The following is an 18348-nucleotide window of genomic DNA, read 5'->3' on the forward strand; positions in this document are numbered from 1 at the left end:
TTTCACCATAAAAAAGCTGAACTAGCTATGAAAGTATTATTTTCACTTAAAAAAAATGGTAGTCTGTTTAAATTAGTTTACTTACTATAAACAAAGACAGCTTTGAAAGACCTTAATGTTTATTCTAATGTTTTTACAATTCTATTTCAAATACAATTACAAATGTCACTTTTTTCAGTGTATTTATAGCCCTTAAAGCATGCCACAGCACAAATAACTTACAGTAGCTCAGATTTAATTTGCTTGTGGGGTATTATAGCTAGTTGTTCTTGCAAAAGTGGATACAGATGCAGACAATGCTAATCACACTTAAATAGATTACTTCTCCCATGATGCACTCAGAGCAGATTCAGCTCAGCAGCAGTCAGATCAGATACACACAGAGGAAATATATTCATGCTGCATTACTGTTTTCTAGAGATGTATAGTACAACTATATATGTCCTTATGCTAAACAACTCAGCTTTTTTAATGTCACTGTGTCGTATGGCGTATTGAGATGGATATAGATCACACACCACTGATGTTGTGCTTTTAAGATAATCAGTCAGTAGACTGCACTTCTATTAGTGAACTGTAATAAGCATCGGTCTGTTCCAGAATCTTCAAGGGCAAACAACGTCCCATCAGGCTGCGGTGGATTCGCTGAGAAAAACAGCTGATGCTTTGATCAGCACAGAGGGAGACTTGCTGTCCCATCCAGAGGAGATTCAGGAGACAGTGGGTGAGTCAAAATCACTCTCACAAAAACATGCCTGGGTCACATTTCACACCAGAAGCATAGGACTTCTGAAAAAAAAAAAGCCTATTTTAGGATAAAAATAAATTATAAACACAGTATAAGGCCGGTTTCACACCGCAAGCGTGAGAGGCACATATTCTTTTGGCATGCATGTTAACAAATGAGTGCACTCACACCGGGAGCAGGAGCAACAAGTGAGCATCAAGCAGGAGTGTCGTGTGAGCAGCGGTGAAGTGATGCTTGATTGACACACTTTTGATGGACAAAATAAATATGATTTCACACAAAAAGTGATAAAAATGCACAGAATGCACAGAATAAGCAAGTTTATAAAGGACCAACTTCTAAAAACAAATGTCTAGTTGTCTTTGTAAAGAAATATGTAGCTTTGGAGCCGCTGCTGTGACGCTGTACAAACGCTTCCAGTGTGAATACTCTCACGAGTCTGCAGTTACGCTGACATGAAGCTGACGCGAAGCTCAAGCTTACGGTGTGAAACAGGCATAACACATACTGTGATTTTGGGAAGAAAAACTTGAATAAGTTTCTGTTTGTAGATGACATCATAGAGAGATACGACAACCTGTCGAAGTCAGTGAGTGACCGCAATGAGAAGCTGCAGGTGACTCTGACGCGCTCTCTGAGTGTTCAGGACGGCCTGGATGAGATGATGTCCTGGATGGAGAAGGTGGAAGAGAGCGTGAAGGAGACGCCAAAAGTGCCGCTGGACTCCAGCTCTATTGCAGATGCTCTTAGCAAGGAGGCAGTATGTGACCTTTGACCTGTCATCCAAAGAAAGCTAATATGCAACCACATAGCATAAGCATACCAGACAAAACTGTGTAATTAAAGGGATAGTTCACCCAAAAATTAAGATTGTTGTTGTTCCAAACCTGTTTGGAACCTGAACATAAAACGATTTTGTGAAGAGTGTTGGTAACCAAACTATTTTGGATCCCATTCAGTTCCAGTGTATCCCTTTAAAAAAGAACTTAAAGACAACCTGTATACAAAACTGTCCCTGTTCATTAAAAAAAATATTGAACTAAATATTTCATTTGAACAAAAAAGGTTTACATCCGTTTCTTTCAGGCTCTGGAGCAGGACATGTCCAGCAGGCAGAGCAGCATCTTGGCCATGAAGGCAAAGGTGAAGAAGTTTGTGGAGAGCGCTGAGCCGGCCGCTGCCATCCTCCTGCAGGCTAAGATGGAGGGCTTGTCCCAGCGGTTTACTGACGCCTCTGAGCGGCACAAGCAGAAGGTGGCTCAGATGGAGGAGCTCAGAGACAAGGTGGAGCAGTTTGAAAAGACATCTGAGAAGGTGCAGCAGTTTGTACTGAAGAGCTCACAGGTGCTCTCCGAGACAGACGGGCCAGGAAAGAACGTCGCTGAGCTCTTCCAGCTTGTCCAGGTATGCTGCTCACTCACTAAACGTGACTGCACTGTTCCTAAACCCAGTGAGCTACATATTTTGATTGGAGTTTTATGGCTTTGGTTCATGTCAGTTAGCTTTGAGGTCAAAATCTATACTGAATGCCCTATGTGTCCTCCAAAAAGCTGACAAAATTGGCTTATAGTGGATATAAACACTAAGAAGTACAGACTTTCTTTTCTAAGAATACAGACTAAAGATACTGATGACTCATTTTAAAGGGATAGTTCACCCAAAAATGAAAATTCTGTCATTAATTACTCACTCTCGTGTTGTTCCAAACCCGTAAGACCTTCGTTCAGCTTCGGAACACAATTTAAGATATTTTTGATGAAATATGAGGGCTCTCTGACCCTCCCATAGACAGCAAGGTAACTACCACGTTCAAGGTCCAGAAAAGTACCAAGATGATCGACAAAGTAGTCCGTGTGACATCAGTGGTTCAACTGTAAAGTTACTGACCCAGATCCTGCGTGATGACGTCATTACCCCGGATCTGGGTCAGCGCCGCCACACGCTCGCGTCATGATACTCCTCATGATACGTCGTGAAGGCGCATCCACAAGTGACGCAGTAGAGACGAAAATGTGGAATAAAGTCGTTATTTTTGTTTTCTTTGTGCAAAAAAGTATTCTCGTAGCTTCTTAACTTTACAGTTGAACCACTGATGTCACACAGACTACTTTGTTGATCATCTTGGTACTTTTCTGGACCTTGAACGTGGTAGTTACCTTGCTGTCTATGGGAGGGTCAGAGAGCCCTCAGATTTCATCAAAAATATCTTAATTTGTGTTCCGAAGATGAACAAAGGTCTTACGGGTTTCGAACAACACGAGGGTGAGTAATTAATGACAGAATTTAAATTTTTTGGTGAACTAACCCTTTAAGGTGAATAACATTTTTCTTTTTTTTGTCCAATGTAATGTTCTAGCATGAAAATATCCATATAATACCATCTGCCAATGAATAGCAATAGCAAATCCATAAAAATCATGACTGGGAATTTTTTCATTATTAAAAAATGGGATGGACAGCGAGACAGCTCTCTACAGTTTGGAACAGAGATAAACTGTCTATGTTCAGTTATCTGTTTATGTTTCGCATTTTGAAGTTTTAATCAAATCTTTATTTGTAGGACACAAATGCAGAGTTAGCCGAGCACGCAAAGGACATGGAAACGCTCCAGAAACTGACTGAGGAACTCGGCAAGCTGGGTCCAGAAGGAAGCACAGCTCTTCTTCAGAGCAAGATGCAGAACATCTCTGACAACTTTAATGCTTTTAAAGAGACAATTACTGAGAAGTAAGTGATTATTAAGTAACAGCACTTAGCATAAAAACAATACTTAGAATAAAAACAGACTATGCCTCAAATTATGATATTGTCTTATTCCAATGTGTCACATTATTTTTTTATACTTCTCTAGGCATATGACCCTGTTACTTATTTAATTGGATAAAGTGACGCTAGAACTGTTATAGAATTAAAACCATGTGCTATAATGGAACAGTATTACAAGAAATGTAATATTATTATTTATGCTTTTGCCAGATGTCAAACTATTTAATAAAACTCTATATGCATATGCGTCGTGTGTATTGCAGAAAAGAGGAGGTTTCATCCTGCCAGAAGCAGCTGCAGGAGTTCAAAGCTGCCACAGGGGTGTTAATGAAATGGCTGGAGGAGACAAAAGAGCAAGTGCCAGTGCTTCAGCCCAACTGCAGTGAACAGGGCCTGGGAACAGACCTGCAGAAAGTCAATGTGAGTGATGGACTTAACTTTTCACCTCTTATTGTGGGACCACAAAACCTTCAGGACAGAACGATGATGTAAATGAACAGAAAATAACTAAAAGAAGACACACATCTCACTGAGCATGGCTGACTCTTCAGTTAGAGGCACTTTTAACCATTTAAGACCTATTTGTCAATTTTTGTTGACAAATTTGTAATAATTGTTTTGTAAAATGATGGTAACAACAGCATTGCTTCTAGCATTGTGACATATTTGATATAAAAAAGAAGAAAAATGGCAAAGCATTGCATTTTAGTACTTTTTGTGAAATTATAATAGAAGAACTGTTTGTGTGGGGAAAGAAGCCCAAGAAGGGGGGGGGGGAGTTATTAAAGACTCAAAATAAAAAAAGATTAAGGATTTTTAAATCTATTTCCATCCTTCATAAAATCCTCTTAAGGAACTGACATGTTTATTTGAAGAATCCCCCGTATAAGGAGAATAAACAATAGATCAAGGATTTGCACGCATTCCTTTTTTAAAGTGTTTCTCCCAGGAAGTGTTTCTCCAGCTTACTGAATCTCAATGCTCACTATTCAAGAATGTGTGTGTCATGTTCTAGATGTCAACAGAAAATGATGAAAATGTCTAAATGTCTCTTAACTCTATATAGATTTTAAAGTTTTCAAATGACATTTTCTGGTCTTTTTATGTTGTCTACAGGGCTTATTGGGCGATTGGACCTCCAAAGCTCCTGCAGTCCAGGATATAAATAGCAAAGGATCTGCTCTATGTAGCCTAATCAGTGTTTTGACATCACCGGCCAAAGCCAAGATATGTCACAACTCAGGTATTGCCCAGGAATATTTTAAGATTTCACATGTCTCAATTCTACATGATTGCTCATTAATTCCACCTAGCGTAAAAGCAAAGAGATGGAATGTTTTTCTCTTTCTTTCTCTCTCTCTCTCTTTAGGATCAGCTGTCAATAACGGTTCTGGTCCAGGCAGCCATTCCTATCTGACAAACCAAGGTGAAAGTTCATACTAGTGATGCATTTTTTTTTTTTTTTTTTTGCTGTGACCAATAACTAATATTTTGGCCAGTTTAAATGTATGCTATTCTGTCTATTTTTGTAAAACAATAAGCATATACTTTATTTGCCATTAGAGTTGATGCTGGTACAGCAGAACATGTCCTACATTAACAACAATTACGAACATCTGGGGGAACTCCTGAAGGCCAGGTCCTCCGAGCTCGGCGCTTTGTTAAAGAGAGTTCTAGGTGTCCATGATCAGGCTGAGTCTTTACGTCAGTGGATGGAAGACACAAAGAAAACGGCAACATCATTGAGCAACCATCCTTCTGGGAAAGACACAGTAAAATCACAGATAGAGCAACAGAAGGTACATTAAATACATTACTGTGGATTATTTGTAGGTGGTTGCCAGGTTGTTCTGAGAGTATAATGCCATATTTCAGGCTATTCCACATAATTTCCAAAATTTTCCTAAACAATCACTGCAGAAAGTCTGAAAACAGTGCACACATTCTGTGTCAGCCTTCCAATAAATTGTACATGGAAACCTTGACAGTATGTCATTGTAAGACCATTCTTTAAGCTATAAACACTGAAATAGCTGATTATTATGTCTGTCTTGCAGGTCTTTGAAGATAATATGAAACAAAAGCAAGTGCAGCTTCAGCAGCTCAGGGAGAATCTGCTCCGTTTAATTGAGGAACACCCTGATTCACCCGAGGCAGAACAGTGGAAGCACATGCTGGCACAGATAGGTATGCATGCATCACATCCAAAACCATTCATCTACTTTTATCTGCTCATCTGTGTGGATGGCCAGCTGCAAATTCACACACTTATCTTCTGTACCAACTGTAAGCTGAAGTGAAGCTCCTGTGAAAGCTCAAGCTGATAGTGGAGGAGTCTGGCCTGCTCCACACACTCTCAATCAATGCTGAGCTAAAGTGAAGCTGGGAGAGATAAAGTGATGTGTACTCTGCTCCAAACGCAGACGCAGGATGGGAGGAGGTCAGGGGCACAATGGAGATCCGGAAACAGCACCTGGAGGAGTCGTCCCGCATGCTGGAGCTCTTCCAGACGACCCAGCCGCAGCTCTCGCAGTGGCTGCAGGAGAAGGAGTTGATGATGGGCGTCCTGGGGCCTCTGTCTGTGGATCCAAACATGCTTAACACACAAAAGCAGCAAGTCCAGGTACTGGCAGTCACACTGTAAACATACATGTGAACGAATTAATGCCATACATGATGAAATATTAGAGGTTATATGATGTTAAATGAATAGTTCACTCCAAATTTATTTTAAAAAATGAGTAATCTTATTTCACAATAACAGCATATTTAACATTAAGGTTGGTTTTGTTATTAAAAATAAGATGCAAATTACAAACAATAGGACAACTATAATAAAGGAAGATATAAATGTAATAGCTTTAAATTTTTCATGTACAGTAAATTGAATACCTAAATGTAAAGAACTGCGTAGACTTTATTACATTATTGTTAAAGCTACTGAAGTTCTTCGGTCAAGAGCAGTGAGGGCTTTTATTTGTCTTTTTGTTTTTCTAGGCTTATTGCGCTTAACTCTTAAACATCAAGAACATCCTGTGCTTTATTTTCTCATTCATGCATGTTTCTTTATCACGTTAACATGTCAATAACATTAAGCAGTCCTGTGTTATTTACATACTGCAATATACATGATACAGCAAAATCTATATCTATACACACTTTATAGAATCACCACAATATATTCAATAGAGTCATCATTTTCTCATCTTCATGTTGTTCCAAATCTATGTGACTTTCTTTTGGGGAACAGAAAAGATATTTTGAAGAATGTTCTTGCTGTGCTTTTTCTGTTCTACACAACAAATGTGATCCGAGTCTGCCAAACATTAAAAAGGATAAAAAAGGACCATAAGAGTAATTCATATGACTCTCACACTAAATTTGCTGGGGGTTTTTTTTTTGAAGCCATATAAGGAACACAAAAATTAAGAAAATTAAGTTGTCTTCCTCTGAAAGTCATTTGTACAGTAGCTCTTGTTTGCACATCACACTTGATTAGTCACCAATAGCATTTGGTATCATTGATGTGATTTTAAGTAAATAGTTATTCATATTTCAGTGCATTCTCGATCAAAGCAGTCTTCTGTCTTGAGAAGACTTGGAATATAGTACACTGGTCACATGGGCATGTGTGCTTTTGGTCACACTTTATTTTAAGGTCCAATTCTAACTAAACTCCTAATTACTGCTTATTAATAGTTCGTAAGGTAGTTGTTAAGTTTAGATATGGGGTAGGATTAGGGATGTAGAATATGGTCATGAAGAGCAAGGCATTAATATGTGCTTTATAAGTACTAGTAAACAGCCAATATGCTAATAATATGCATGCTGATAAGCAACTTGTTAATATTGAGAATTGGTCCATAAACTAAAGTGTTACCATGCTATTTTGTTGTTTGTGGAGCTTTATAGACCTTGGTAAAATGAAATATGCTGCTTGTTTCATGTAAACACTTGTTTCATGGAAGAAAGTCAAACCAGTTTGGAATGATGACGACTTCTCCTTTTTGGTTGAAGTATCCTATTATGTTACAAAGATGGAGTGACATGCTGTACTATGTCTTATGCAACTGAAGATTAGTTTTCCCTTAATGCCTATTACTTAATGTCATATGTTGATTCTTTGATTAGATTCTCCTCAAGGAGTTCGACAGCCGCAAACCTCAGTATGAGAAGTTAACCGAGGCGGCCACAGCCATCGCTAGTGCGTCAGAGCAGCAGGATCCTGCCGTAGAGCAGGTTAAAGAACAGCTGGCATCTGTTTCCCAGAAGTGGCAGGTCCTGACAGGTCAGCTGTCTCAGAGACATGCTCTCATTGAGCAGGCTGTCGGTAAGACCACTCAATTCCAGGAGCTTTTGCAAAGCCTCAGTAAAAGTGCCACTTGCCTGGAGACTGAACTTAATAACCAGCAGGCACTCAGCACCCAACCTGATGAAGTCAAGAAGCAGATTGAAGCCACTAATACAATCCTGGCTCAGCTACGAGAGGAGAAGAAGAGGCTGAAGGAGGCAGAAACTGTCTGCTCTGAGCTCTCTGCCATGGTGACTGAAGAGTATCTCAGAGCAGACTTGACAAAACAGCTTGAGGGCATCACTAAACCATTTAGACAACTTGAGGACAAAGCAGGTATTGTAGTCTACTTCTATCTGCAACATCACAGAATATCCTGATTTTCTATTTGCACATGTATAACTGTGCCAAAACCTATTCAGAATTTAAATGCCCTTTATTCATAAAGTCATATACATCCTTCGACCTGTGCATGTTCATTTATCAAGTATTTTGGCTAATTTGATAATGTTTATCCTCAGCTAAGTTGAATACAGTTTAGTAAGATTAAATCAATTCCACCGATCCTCCCCAAAATCAGTGTGGAATATGCAAAAAGTCAGCAGAGTCCACCTGTGCTTGATTATACCTGTATATTTCCAAAATGCTGAAACCACTCCTATTCACCTTTAAAATGTATATCCTAAAGACAGAGAATAAGCACTGTGTAAACTGTTAACCACGTCAAGTGGTGACAAGTGATAAATATTATCCAACTATGACAAGATATACTTGGATTTTATTTCTGTTGCGTAGCGCTGGGTGTCCCCACAAACTCCACATTCTGTAGATCCATAGCAAACATCAGTCAAGTTCCAATTGGTTGTGCTCTTCACATAGCATTTTTGCTGTCAGTCATAGCAGAAAAATTGTTTGGCACTTGAGACTTGCCATGTTATGCCCTGCTCGGACACAGTATTACATAATTGTTGAGACTTCTTATCTAACATTCTTATATTTTACCTTGTGTCCACCAGGAAAGTGGATTGAGCAGCTCAACTCAGCCTTCGCCAGCTCCCAGCAGTTCCATCAGACATCGAAGGACTTCCAAGCCTGGCTGAATCAGACTCTGCAGGAGCAGTGTAAGCCACAGCCCATCTCTGCTAATGCAGAGAAGTTAAAACAGAGTCTCAAGGAGAACAGTGCTTCTCAAAAGGCCATTAGTGAGCATGAAGAACCTTATAACACCATCATTAAAGAGGGAGAAGCTCTCCTCCAGAGCACGGAGGGGGCAGAAAAGGTGGCCCTTCAGGGACAGCTCTCTGCTCTAAAGTCCAGCTGGGACGATGTGAAGAAAGGTAATGCTGAGCAAGCAGAAAAGCTTCAAGGGGCCTTGGAGAGGGCACTGAAGTACAAAGAACACTATGAGAAACTGAGCTCATGGTTGCAAGAGGTTGAAGACAGGGAGAAGTATGTGAAGCTCAGCGTGAACTCGGTGGAGATCGAGGGCTCCCTCTCGCAGTTGAAGGCCATCCAGAAAGACGTTGAGAAGCATAGAGGGCAAGTTGTGATGATGAACGCAGCTGCAGACAGCCTTCTGGAGGTAGTCACTTCAGATGGTGATTCGGTTAGGGAGGAGAAGGCAGCCATTGGTAAAAAAGTGGATAAGCTGACAGAAGATTTAACGCTCAAAAAAGAATCGTTAGAAAACATCTCACAGAAGCTAAAAGAGTTCAACGACTTACAGAAGGAAGCCAAAGGGCAGCTGGAGACTGCCAGGAAACAGTTGGATTCTCATTCGGCTTTGGGTGTCCAGGCCTACAGCAACAAGAACCTGACCAACATGAAGGCTCAGCAGAACAGCTTAGAGGGTGTCCACAACCAGATTGAGCATCTCAAAAATGTTGCAAAAAGTCTTGTGGTAGATGCCTCTGAGGTGGAAGGTGTGACAGACCTTCTTCTTCAGGCAGACAGCTTGGAAAAAGACCACATGTCAATTACCAGAAAGGTAGAGGATGCTTGCTCCACCTTGGAGGACAAACTCCAGGGCATTGGACAATTCCAGGACAGTATTCGTGAAATGTTTGCAAACTTTACAGACCTGGACGATGAGTTCGATGGGATGGCTCCTGTAGGCAGGGATCTTGACACCTTAGGGGATCAGCAAAGCACTATCAAAGACTTTATTGCTAGACTTCAGGATCTGATGACCAACACAGCCAATGGCAGAGACAGTTGCAAGAAGATGCTGGAGTCAGAGGCCTCCCTAGATCTCCTGGGTCTGAAGAGAGACTTGGAAACCCTGGGCAAGCAGTGTGGAAAGCTGATGGACCGAGCCACGGGTAGAAGAGAACAGGTTGAGGAGACCTTCAGTCATCTGGAGGAGTTCTACGACAAGGCGCAGGAGTTTACCCACAGACTGAGCAGTGCCGAAAAACAAGAGGAGTCCCAAGGGTCTGTTGGATTGGAAACAGAAGTCATTAACCAACAACTGGAGTCCTTCAAGGTAAAATTACGATTCATTACATGTCTCACCTTGTTCTGTTCCCCTTCTAGAAGATCCATAGCAGTCACTGACATTTTAAAGGATTGATAGACTGCGAGTAAGAACTGTGCAAGTTGTCCATCTCATGTTCAATGAAAAAAAGTATTGAGAGAATATTACTGTAAATGAACATGTTTTTTATTCCCAGATGACATCATCCTCAAAAGGCTTCACTAAAAATAGTAACACTACAGTTAGTGAATATGAAGTAGTCTCACACATTAAAGGTCAATAAATGCTAGCTTTGCATTTTAATATAAACAAGATCTGTTTCTACAGTGGCCCCCAAATTTAAGCCCCCATTTTTTTTGTAAGGGACAATGCATGTTAATGAACATTTGTATAAAATACAGAATGTAAACATTGCTAATTTACATCCGCAAAAATAGTCAAAAATATTGACTGTCTTCAAACAATTTTTAGTTACTCTCCCAGTGTTCCATTGTACAGACAAACGTATGCCATTGGTTGAGCCAGTGTTGTTACTGTATGTTGGGCCTAGTTAGGCCACTCAACCAACCAGACTGTAATTACATACGGTGCCACTAGTAGCACAGAAATTACACTTCACCTTACTTCATTTTACAAAAAAATATGAAATGTATTGTAAGTTATTACATTTAAAAAAGGGGGCAACTGTTTATTGAAATATCAGCAGAGTTTTACAGGAGGATCTTGCTCATGAGTTATGTTGGTTTTGATCTGTTAGCCACGTGTTAGACCTCTCTGTAGACAGTTCAGTATGTCCATGAGCATCTGGCGCTATCAAAAGAGCTTCAGCTGATGGGGCATTGTTGCAGTGTGCGGTGAGCCAGCTGGGGGCCAGTGGGGTGCCGTGTATGGTAGCGGCCCAGTGGAAGGTAGTGGGGTCTGACTTCTGCTCCTTGCCCTGTTAGCTAGTACTAGAGCTGGCCTCTCCATTCAACTGCGAACAAAAGGCTTTTTAAGCTCTCTTATTTTTATCTGCAAGCTAATTCATTTTTTTCTGAATTTAGTTACGATATAGGTAAAGATTCCATTCTTGTGCAAAATATTAGAAAACTGATTATGCTATATAAACAAATCTGTTCAGCCTTTTTATGTTAGAGCATTTAATTTAGTTTTAGTTGCATTTAATGCATATTTATGATGGTTCTATCAAAGCCTTTAAATGAACGTTCTGGGTTTAGTAAAATATAACTTTTTTGTTAGCGTCACATTACCACAGTAAATCATTTGCTGTTAATTATCACAGAAAATCATTTCTTATTGCACAACAATTTCTGTTTGTCTCACTATAGTGATTTTTGTTTGTTTTTACAAACTGAGCGGTGAATTGTAATGATCTTTTGTGCCACAGAGGCAAATGATAGAGCTTAACTTGTAATATTTTTAGAGAAGTTGACGTAATCTCTCAAAAATTACATCTTTGTCTTGGTCAGTTTGGATTCTTGGACATTTTTGACTCCATATTTCAAGTGGTACATCATTTGGAAAAGTATGCTGTTGCAGGAATTTCTGGGTTGTTCAGATGGTTGTTCATAAATGTAGCTTATTCCCTCAAATACCGGAGCAAAGTGTTCTTTCTTTTCTTTTGTTATGGCAACGCAGTGTGTTTCTTATCATAAACAGAAGACTTGTTATAGTCTAATTACTACTAAAGCGAAATCAAAGGAAATATTAGGATGGATAATATTGGTATATTATTACAAACCTGCTGAACCCAACATTGTGATATTTACAATATCAGTCCTGGTTAAAACCATTATCAAGACTTAAACTACGATAAAACATCGTCCAGAAAGCCTTTAAAAGCTTGAAGCTAAAAGAAGCTTAACCTATATTTGGACATGCATATGAATCAAACATGGACATCCGTGCGCTGTGATAAAGCATCAGCTGCCGCTGTTCGGTCGATCATTTGGCCCCTTGTTGTTCGGTCTCCCCCATTCTTTTTGTTCTTTTCAATGGCTGGATGGGTGATCACGACTACATCAGCTGCTGCTGGAAAATCAGCTTTGTTCTCACTGATACGGCCATTAAACTCAGCAAAATGAACCAGATCATGAAACACAAAGGCAGGCATATATTTCTCTTGCCTTTTTTTTTTTGAAGTCTGGTTCTGTCATTTAAGAATATAAATGCATGAAGTTGCTTGTTTAACCTTATTTTTTGTTTCTTCAATTCAGTGGATTCATTTGTGAAAAAACCTAATATGTAAGGACTTAAGCCATATGTCGGAAATCAACCCACAACACGTTAACTTGCAGGACATGTTTGGAAATTGAAGAGTTGTTAGTCTTCTTAGTCTTTCTTCTACTTAGACGTGACATTAATGTCTCCTGCGAACCTGTGGGAATTTCTGGCTCTTGAATCATAGCTGTTCGTAATTCCATAGGTGATGATGGGAAAGGCGTCTTTGTGAAGCCCCCAGTGTTGAGCTGACTCATCAGCCTGACTCACCCTACAAACGCCCGAGAGGCAACCTGAAACCCTCCACCAGCACAGCACTAGAACTTATGCACATTGTTGCATTATGATGAAGTTGTTATTTCATTGCGATCATGTTGCATGGGATGTTGACAAAGAGAGAGAGATAACGTTTTTGGCCCAAAGGATCTCAGCCCTCGAGTGCTTGAGGAATATATTCAGAGATTTTTTTTTTTCAACGAAACCTTTGTTCTCTTCTAAATAATAGTTCTGTGTTTCAGTGCCTGTGGGTATTGCTCGTGTGAATGGTGAGAGATTTTGTTGACAGTTTTTTTTTTTTCGGATGGGGAAACATCCCTGCCCTGTTTCTGTGCACAAACAGCAATTGTTTCCCATCATGTCTGGTTTTAAATTAATGGTTTTTGCATTTAACATCAGGTCTGATAATTTGTTCATCCACATTTAAAAGGCTGGCTTACAAGTTTTTGTCACGTGCAAATGGTTGGTCAAAACTTCAAGGACCACAAACTCCTGTGTAAATTGTTTGTAAAATCATTCTTTTTACAGTTTTAAAGTGTCACATTTTACATAGGAAAGCATTCATAAACAAATTACACAGAAATTCTGGTTGTTTTATAAATGAGGCCCCAAAATCAAGCAGCTGTAAAGCACAGCAAATGGTCAGGTTCATCCAAATAAATGGCATCATAGAAAGATAAATCCCTTTTATTTGCTTCATGAGACGTCTATGTGGCGTCAACAGCAGTAAACACATCTCAGAGACATTAGAGACTTGGACCTTGGAACTATGAAAACAAATGTTCTGCCCTTTCACGGCCTATATCATTTCAAAATACCTCTCTTCGAATCCCACATGTCTTTAACCTCTTCACCTCTGCCAGCTTCATGAGTTCCTCTTTTTGCTGACACAGAGGCAGTGTACTGATTCCCAGACACCTACGTGCTGTGCACTACTCCCTACACACTCAGCAGCAATGCTGAAATGTCACCAAAGACAACACATGAATCACCTAGATTAGGGGTTTTACATATGATAATGTTACGTAGATACGTCATGATAGAGATATATATATAAATATATCAATTACCATACTTCATATAGTTAATGTAATTAAAAAGTAATTGCAATGTAATTATTTGATTTTGTATTAATGCATTTTAAATGTATATAAAATGAATATTTAATATAAATTGTTTAATTTGCCATATTTCAAATGGTAAATTCAGTGTTATATTTGCAATATTTCATGCTAACTGCCGTGTCCATGGACATGATAATAGCATTGTAATGGACTCAAAATATAGTTTTTACTTATGCACTATTTCCAGCTTCAACTAAAACCTGAGCTGGCGCTCAATGACTAACAAAGATTCGTGTTCCCTATGTAGGGCCCAACAAAAATGAGCATATATACTGTGAGGTTTGTATCCAGGGATTATATGACAAGTAAAGTTGACAAGTACCAGAAACAAAACTGCATTCTTTATTCAGTCTACCCTTCAATCCTTTGCTTCTCCCACCTTGTCCATGCACTTGCCATGAAAAAAGACCTGTCATGCACTTACGGTGTTTCATTACCCCCATCTAGTTCCTCCCTCCACATTCCGCTGTAATTATGAGACACTACAGGCTCTTCCGTGGCTCCAAAACACCAGGCAGAGAGGAGGAGAAACAAGGGACGGAGAGGGCAAGAGAGCGGAAAGCATATCTATTTCTGCCTTGTGTGATGTCATCTGAGAGACTGCCGGTCACTTTTGTAGCTTTGCTTTTTTTCTCTCTCTCTCTCTGCCCTCCCCTGACAAGAGGAGGAGAGCTGCTGTCAGAGCAGAAGCACACTAAGAAGTTAAGTCAAATGGGACACGGAGACAGAAGGGGAGAATTAAAAGAGGGTCAAGAGTCTACCAATCAGCATGAGCCAGCCACCGCACAAATGGAGCTGTGGCAGATGTTGCCTGAATAATGTGAGGGGGGCGGGGCCTTGAGCCCTGTGCCAGGAGGGTGTCTGTCATTGCCGGTTGGACCACAAGAGAAGCAGGAGCGGCTTTTTGTTTCTCATGGAGCTTATGGCTTTGTTTTCCCAGATTTGAGGATTTGTATCGGGATATGCCAGCATTATGCATACGGGTTGCCTCTGTGTGGATAACTGTACAGGAGTTCTCTGGAAATTCTACAATTCCAAGCACTGGATGATGACTGTGATGGAGTTATAAAGAACTAAGGAAACAAGCAACAATGACAAGTTGTGACAATGGGTAGAAATGCAAACCAGCAGGATTGTCATTTTGGAAAAGGATGTATAAGAGGAAGAAGTGATGTGTATTAGAAATAACAAAAATTTTAATTTTTCATTAACTTTATTTTCACCATCTTTATAAAAGAAATGTTATATGTAATTTTTGGTTTAAAATTGTATATTCATACACATATTCATAAAAAAGTCTATAGTTTTATTTACTGTTGTATTTATTTTCTCACGTTTTCTTTGGGGTAAAGTGTTGCAAAATTAAAGACTCCCTTTGGGCTTTTTTAAAAGTTTCTTTTTGTTTTCATGTCTGTTAGGGAGTGTTGCACTGAAAAGCTTTACCTCATTGTTATAAGTCATAATGGGCAAACCTCTGAGTAGACCAGATTGTCTGCGGCAGAACCCTTCTTGTGTGGGCAAAGGAGAGGAGGAGGACCTCAACATCGATGACTGTTACGTTCCCCAGAGGTCCATTTATGACACAGTGCGTCTGAATGAGCAAATCGACTCGGGCTCTAAGGGCAGTCTGACCTCAAGGCACTTAGTCGGCACTTTACCATATAGCCATCGCAACCTGGACATAAGCGCACTCTGTGGGAACGGCGTCTTGGCCTCCTCTAGTGCCTTTGAGCTCCGCAGCAGGGAGGTGGTGCGTTTTGACGAGCGGGTCGTGTTCGATGGATTGAAGCTTAATGGAGATATTATCCGGGGTGCAGACACCATGCTGTGCAAGCCACGGCCAGTGGGCGAGAAAAAGGAGCCGGCACAGCATCGCCGTTCCTGGCGGACCTTCGCCCCCGCAAACCTCTGCGAGTATGGCAGCTGCAGCGGAACGCTGTGCAATGACGGAATGGGTCGAGTGGGAAGAGGAAGCAGCATGACGAACTCTCTTACCTCAGAAGGCGACTCGGGTCTGTGTAGTCCCACTGTGGAAAGAGAACAACGAAACCCACGAACCCAGAGGCGACCCGGGCCTGGCACAAGAAGCCTTTCTTCTGCTGAGGGGGTGCACGTATCTGGGGACCTGAAGCCAGGGTGTTCCCTCAGCTTTGGTCAGGAAGAGTTCCCCTTCTCCCCAATGAAAGACAGATTACCCACTCCGCTGTATTGCACAGACACATCAACGCTTGGAAGCCAACAACGTAACAATACATACAACTCAGACCTCAGTGTGGGTCAGCACATTGTTTCTAATAGCAATTGTTCAGCTATAAATGTCAGGACGCTGGCAGAGTCAAGTAGTAAAACACACAACTCCACAACATTCTCAGGATATGAGGAATTACCCACAGCTGAACTTCCTGAAGACACTTGTTCGCAGGGTGACTGTGAGCTGCTCAGTGTTGTGGTGACAGAACCTCTTTCACATTGCCAGCAGAATCTAGAACAACATTTAACCAAGGACGAAAAGTGCTATGAATGCGAGCAAAGAGTTACGGACTCCAAAATGGCAGACTTGGAGGATTTCTTGTTGTTAGTTGAAAGGGAGGCATGTTTCTCCAATGGAATAAAACACGTGGACGATGAAGACATAGAGAGTCTATTAACATCCATAGCCGAATGTTCGCAGGTGAAGCTTGTGGCCTTGCCTTCCACCCAGGTACCTCAAAATAGTCGGTGAATGTTGATCGTTTGATTAGTGTTTCCTGGGAGGCTGGCTAGTGCCGTTCGGCCTTTATCAGATTAGGAGAAGCTGAATTAGGTTTATCATGATTGCTGGTCAGTGACTCAGATGTTGTGATTGTGCACAGCTGGCTGTAACTGAGTCGCAGCCTCTCACAACACCCAGTTGCCTGGCGTTAGAGTGCACATAGTGCCCATTTCAGTGGAAGAGCCTAACCTTATAAGGCTGCTGGCTACAATATATCTAGTTACCCTGCTGAAAAGACCAACCTAGCTGGCCTCTAGCATATGTTTTGGATGTTGGTCCCCAGTATGGGATTGTAGTAATAGCTACTGTATGTTGTACACATTCATTTTGTAGCTTGGTCTGCTTACTGGATCTCAACAAGTCTTTTTTGTTTCATTGTTTTTATCTGCTAATGAATTTTAAGAGAAACATCTAAGACTAATTTGATTCTTAACTGAGAACTCCATGTAGTGTTCTTAGCTTTGAAAGAGTGACCTCAGGAGATTGGAGTTTATTTAATGATTGCTTGAATATTATGAAGATTGAATTGCTTACATTTTCTATGGGTTTTCAGTGTTCTTCTGTATTTATCACTTACAGGTTTTCCAAAAGGACGTCATTGAGTCGCTGCAGAGCCAATTGCAGGAGTTGAACACACTGGGCCAGGCACTGATCCAAAATGCCGCCAAAGGCACCAGCACCAAAAAACTTGATCACGATCTAGAGGAGGTCAACACCAGATGGAACACCCTCAACAAAAAAGTAAGACCCAATCTTCATCTAGTTTCAAAAACTGTCTATATTTCAGTTAAAGAGGTGCAATATCATGGATGAATTGCTTGATTTCTTTGTGCGCTGCACTGGAATGCTCATAATCTTTTGATAACAATCATAATGTTTGCCAGTGTTGGTGAGTAACTAACAAGTAGTGATACCTTCTCAGTAGTTTAAGAATAGTCTGTAAAATAGTGTAGCTAGGTTTTATAACAAGAAGCGGTGTAGTGTGAGATGCTACAGCAATTTCAAGCATGCCAAGCTCTAGTTTTAAGGTAGTTTCCTTAAAACTGCCGTACGTGTGATCTCCTCAGGTTGCGGAGCGATCTGCACAGCTTCATGAAGCCCTGCTGCACTGTGGCAGGTTCCAGGATGCACTGGAGTCCCTTCTCAGCTGGCTCACGGACACAGAGGAGCTGGTGGCCAATCAGAAGCCTCCATCAGCAGAATTCAAAGTGGTGAAAGCACAGATACAAGAGCAGAAGGTATGACTTAGACTTTATCTCAGTGAGAATTAGTTCACTGATTGTGAAATCTGTCTTTTGGTTTTACACATCACTGTATTCTTTCTGCTGGCTCTGTCTAGCTCCTGCAGAGACTGCTGGATGACCGGAGAGCTACGGTGGAGCTGATTAAGACGGAGGGACGAAAGGTGACCGACTTAGCTGATACTGTTGATAAGGAGAAGATTGCGAGAGAGATTGAATGCCTGGGGCAAAGGTGGGACGCCCTACTTAAGAAAGCTGAGAACAGGTAAAGCTATTAACACAAATCTATTTTGGAAATGTATTTATTTTATTTATTTATTTATTTAGTCATTTAGCAGATGCTTTTATCCAAATGAACAAAAATTAAAATAAATAACAAATACAAATAATGCAAATCAAACGACAGTAGTTTATCAGTAATCCTAAAAAATAACACTGCCAAACTAACAAACAA

The 18348-nt window shown here is 40.5% G+C and overlaps 1 protein-coding gene across 1 annotated transcript in view; it reads left to right on the forward strand.

The window, feature by feature from the left end:
* The window catches only part of LOC107699120 (dystonin-like), a 174091-nt gene that overhangs the window by 112228 nt on the left and 43515 nt on the right, over positions 1-18348 (forward strand). Inside the window, exons 52-66 of the mRNA XM_016500293.1 lie at positions 601-724; positions 1300-1508; positions 1835-2152; positions 3309-3475; positions 3778-3934; positions 4631-4757; positions 4884-4940; positions 5078-5313; positions 5572-5701; positions 5938-6137; positions 7646-8141; positions 8822-10290; positions 17233-17394; positions 17721-17891; positions 17993-18159. Coding sequence (XP_016355779.1) covers positions 601-724; positions 1300-1508; positions 1835-2152; positions 3309-3475; positions 3778-3934; positions 4631-4757; positions 4884-4940; positions 5078-5313; positions 5572-5701; positions 5938-6137; positions 7646-8141; positions 8822-10290; positions 17233-17394; positions 17721-17891; positions 17993-18159 — 4190 coding nt within the window. The remainder of the gene's footprint in view (positions 1-600; positions 725-1299; positions 1509-1834; positions 2153-3308; positions 3476-3777; positions 3935-4630; positions 4758-4883; positions 4941-5077; positions 5314-5571; positions 5702-5937; positions 6138-7645; positions 8142-8821; positions 10291-17232; positions 17395-17720; positions 17892-17992; positions 18160-18348) is intronic.

Source organism: Sinocyclocheilus anshuiensis, unplaced genomic scaffold, assembly GCF_001515605.1.
Source record: "Sinocyclocheilus anshuiensis isolate Anshui unplaced genomic scaffold, SAMN03320099.WGS_v1.1 scaffold166, whole genome shotgun sequence".
Lineage (NCBI taxonomy): Eukaryota > Metazoa > Chordata > Actinopteri > Cypriniformes > Cyprinidae > Sinocyclocheilus > Sinocyclocheilus anshuiensis.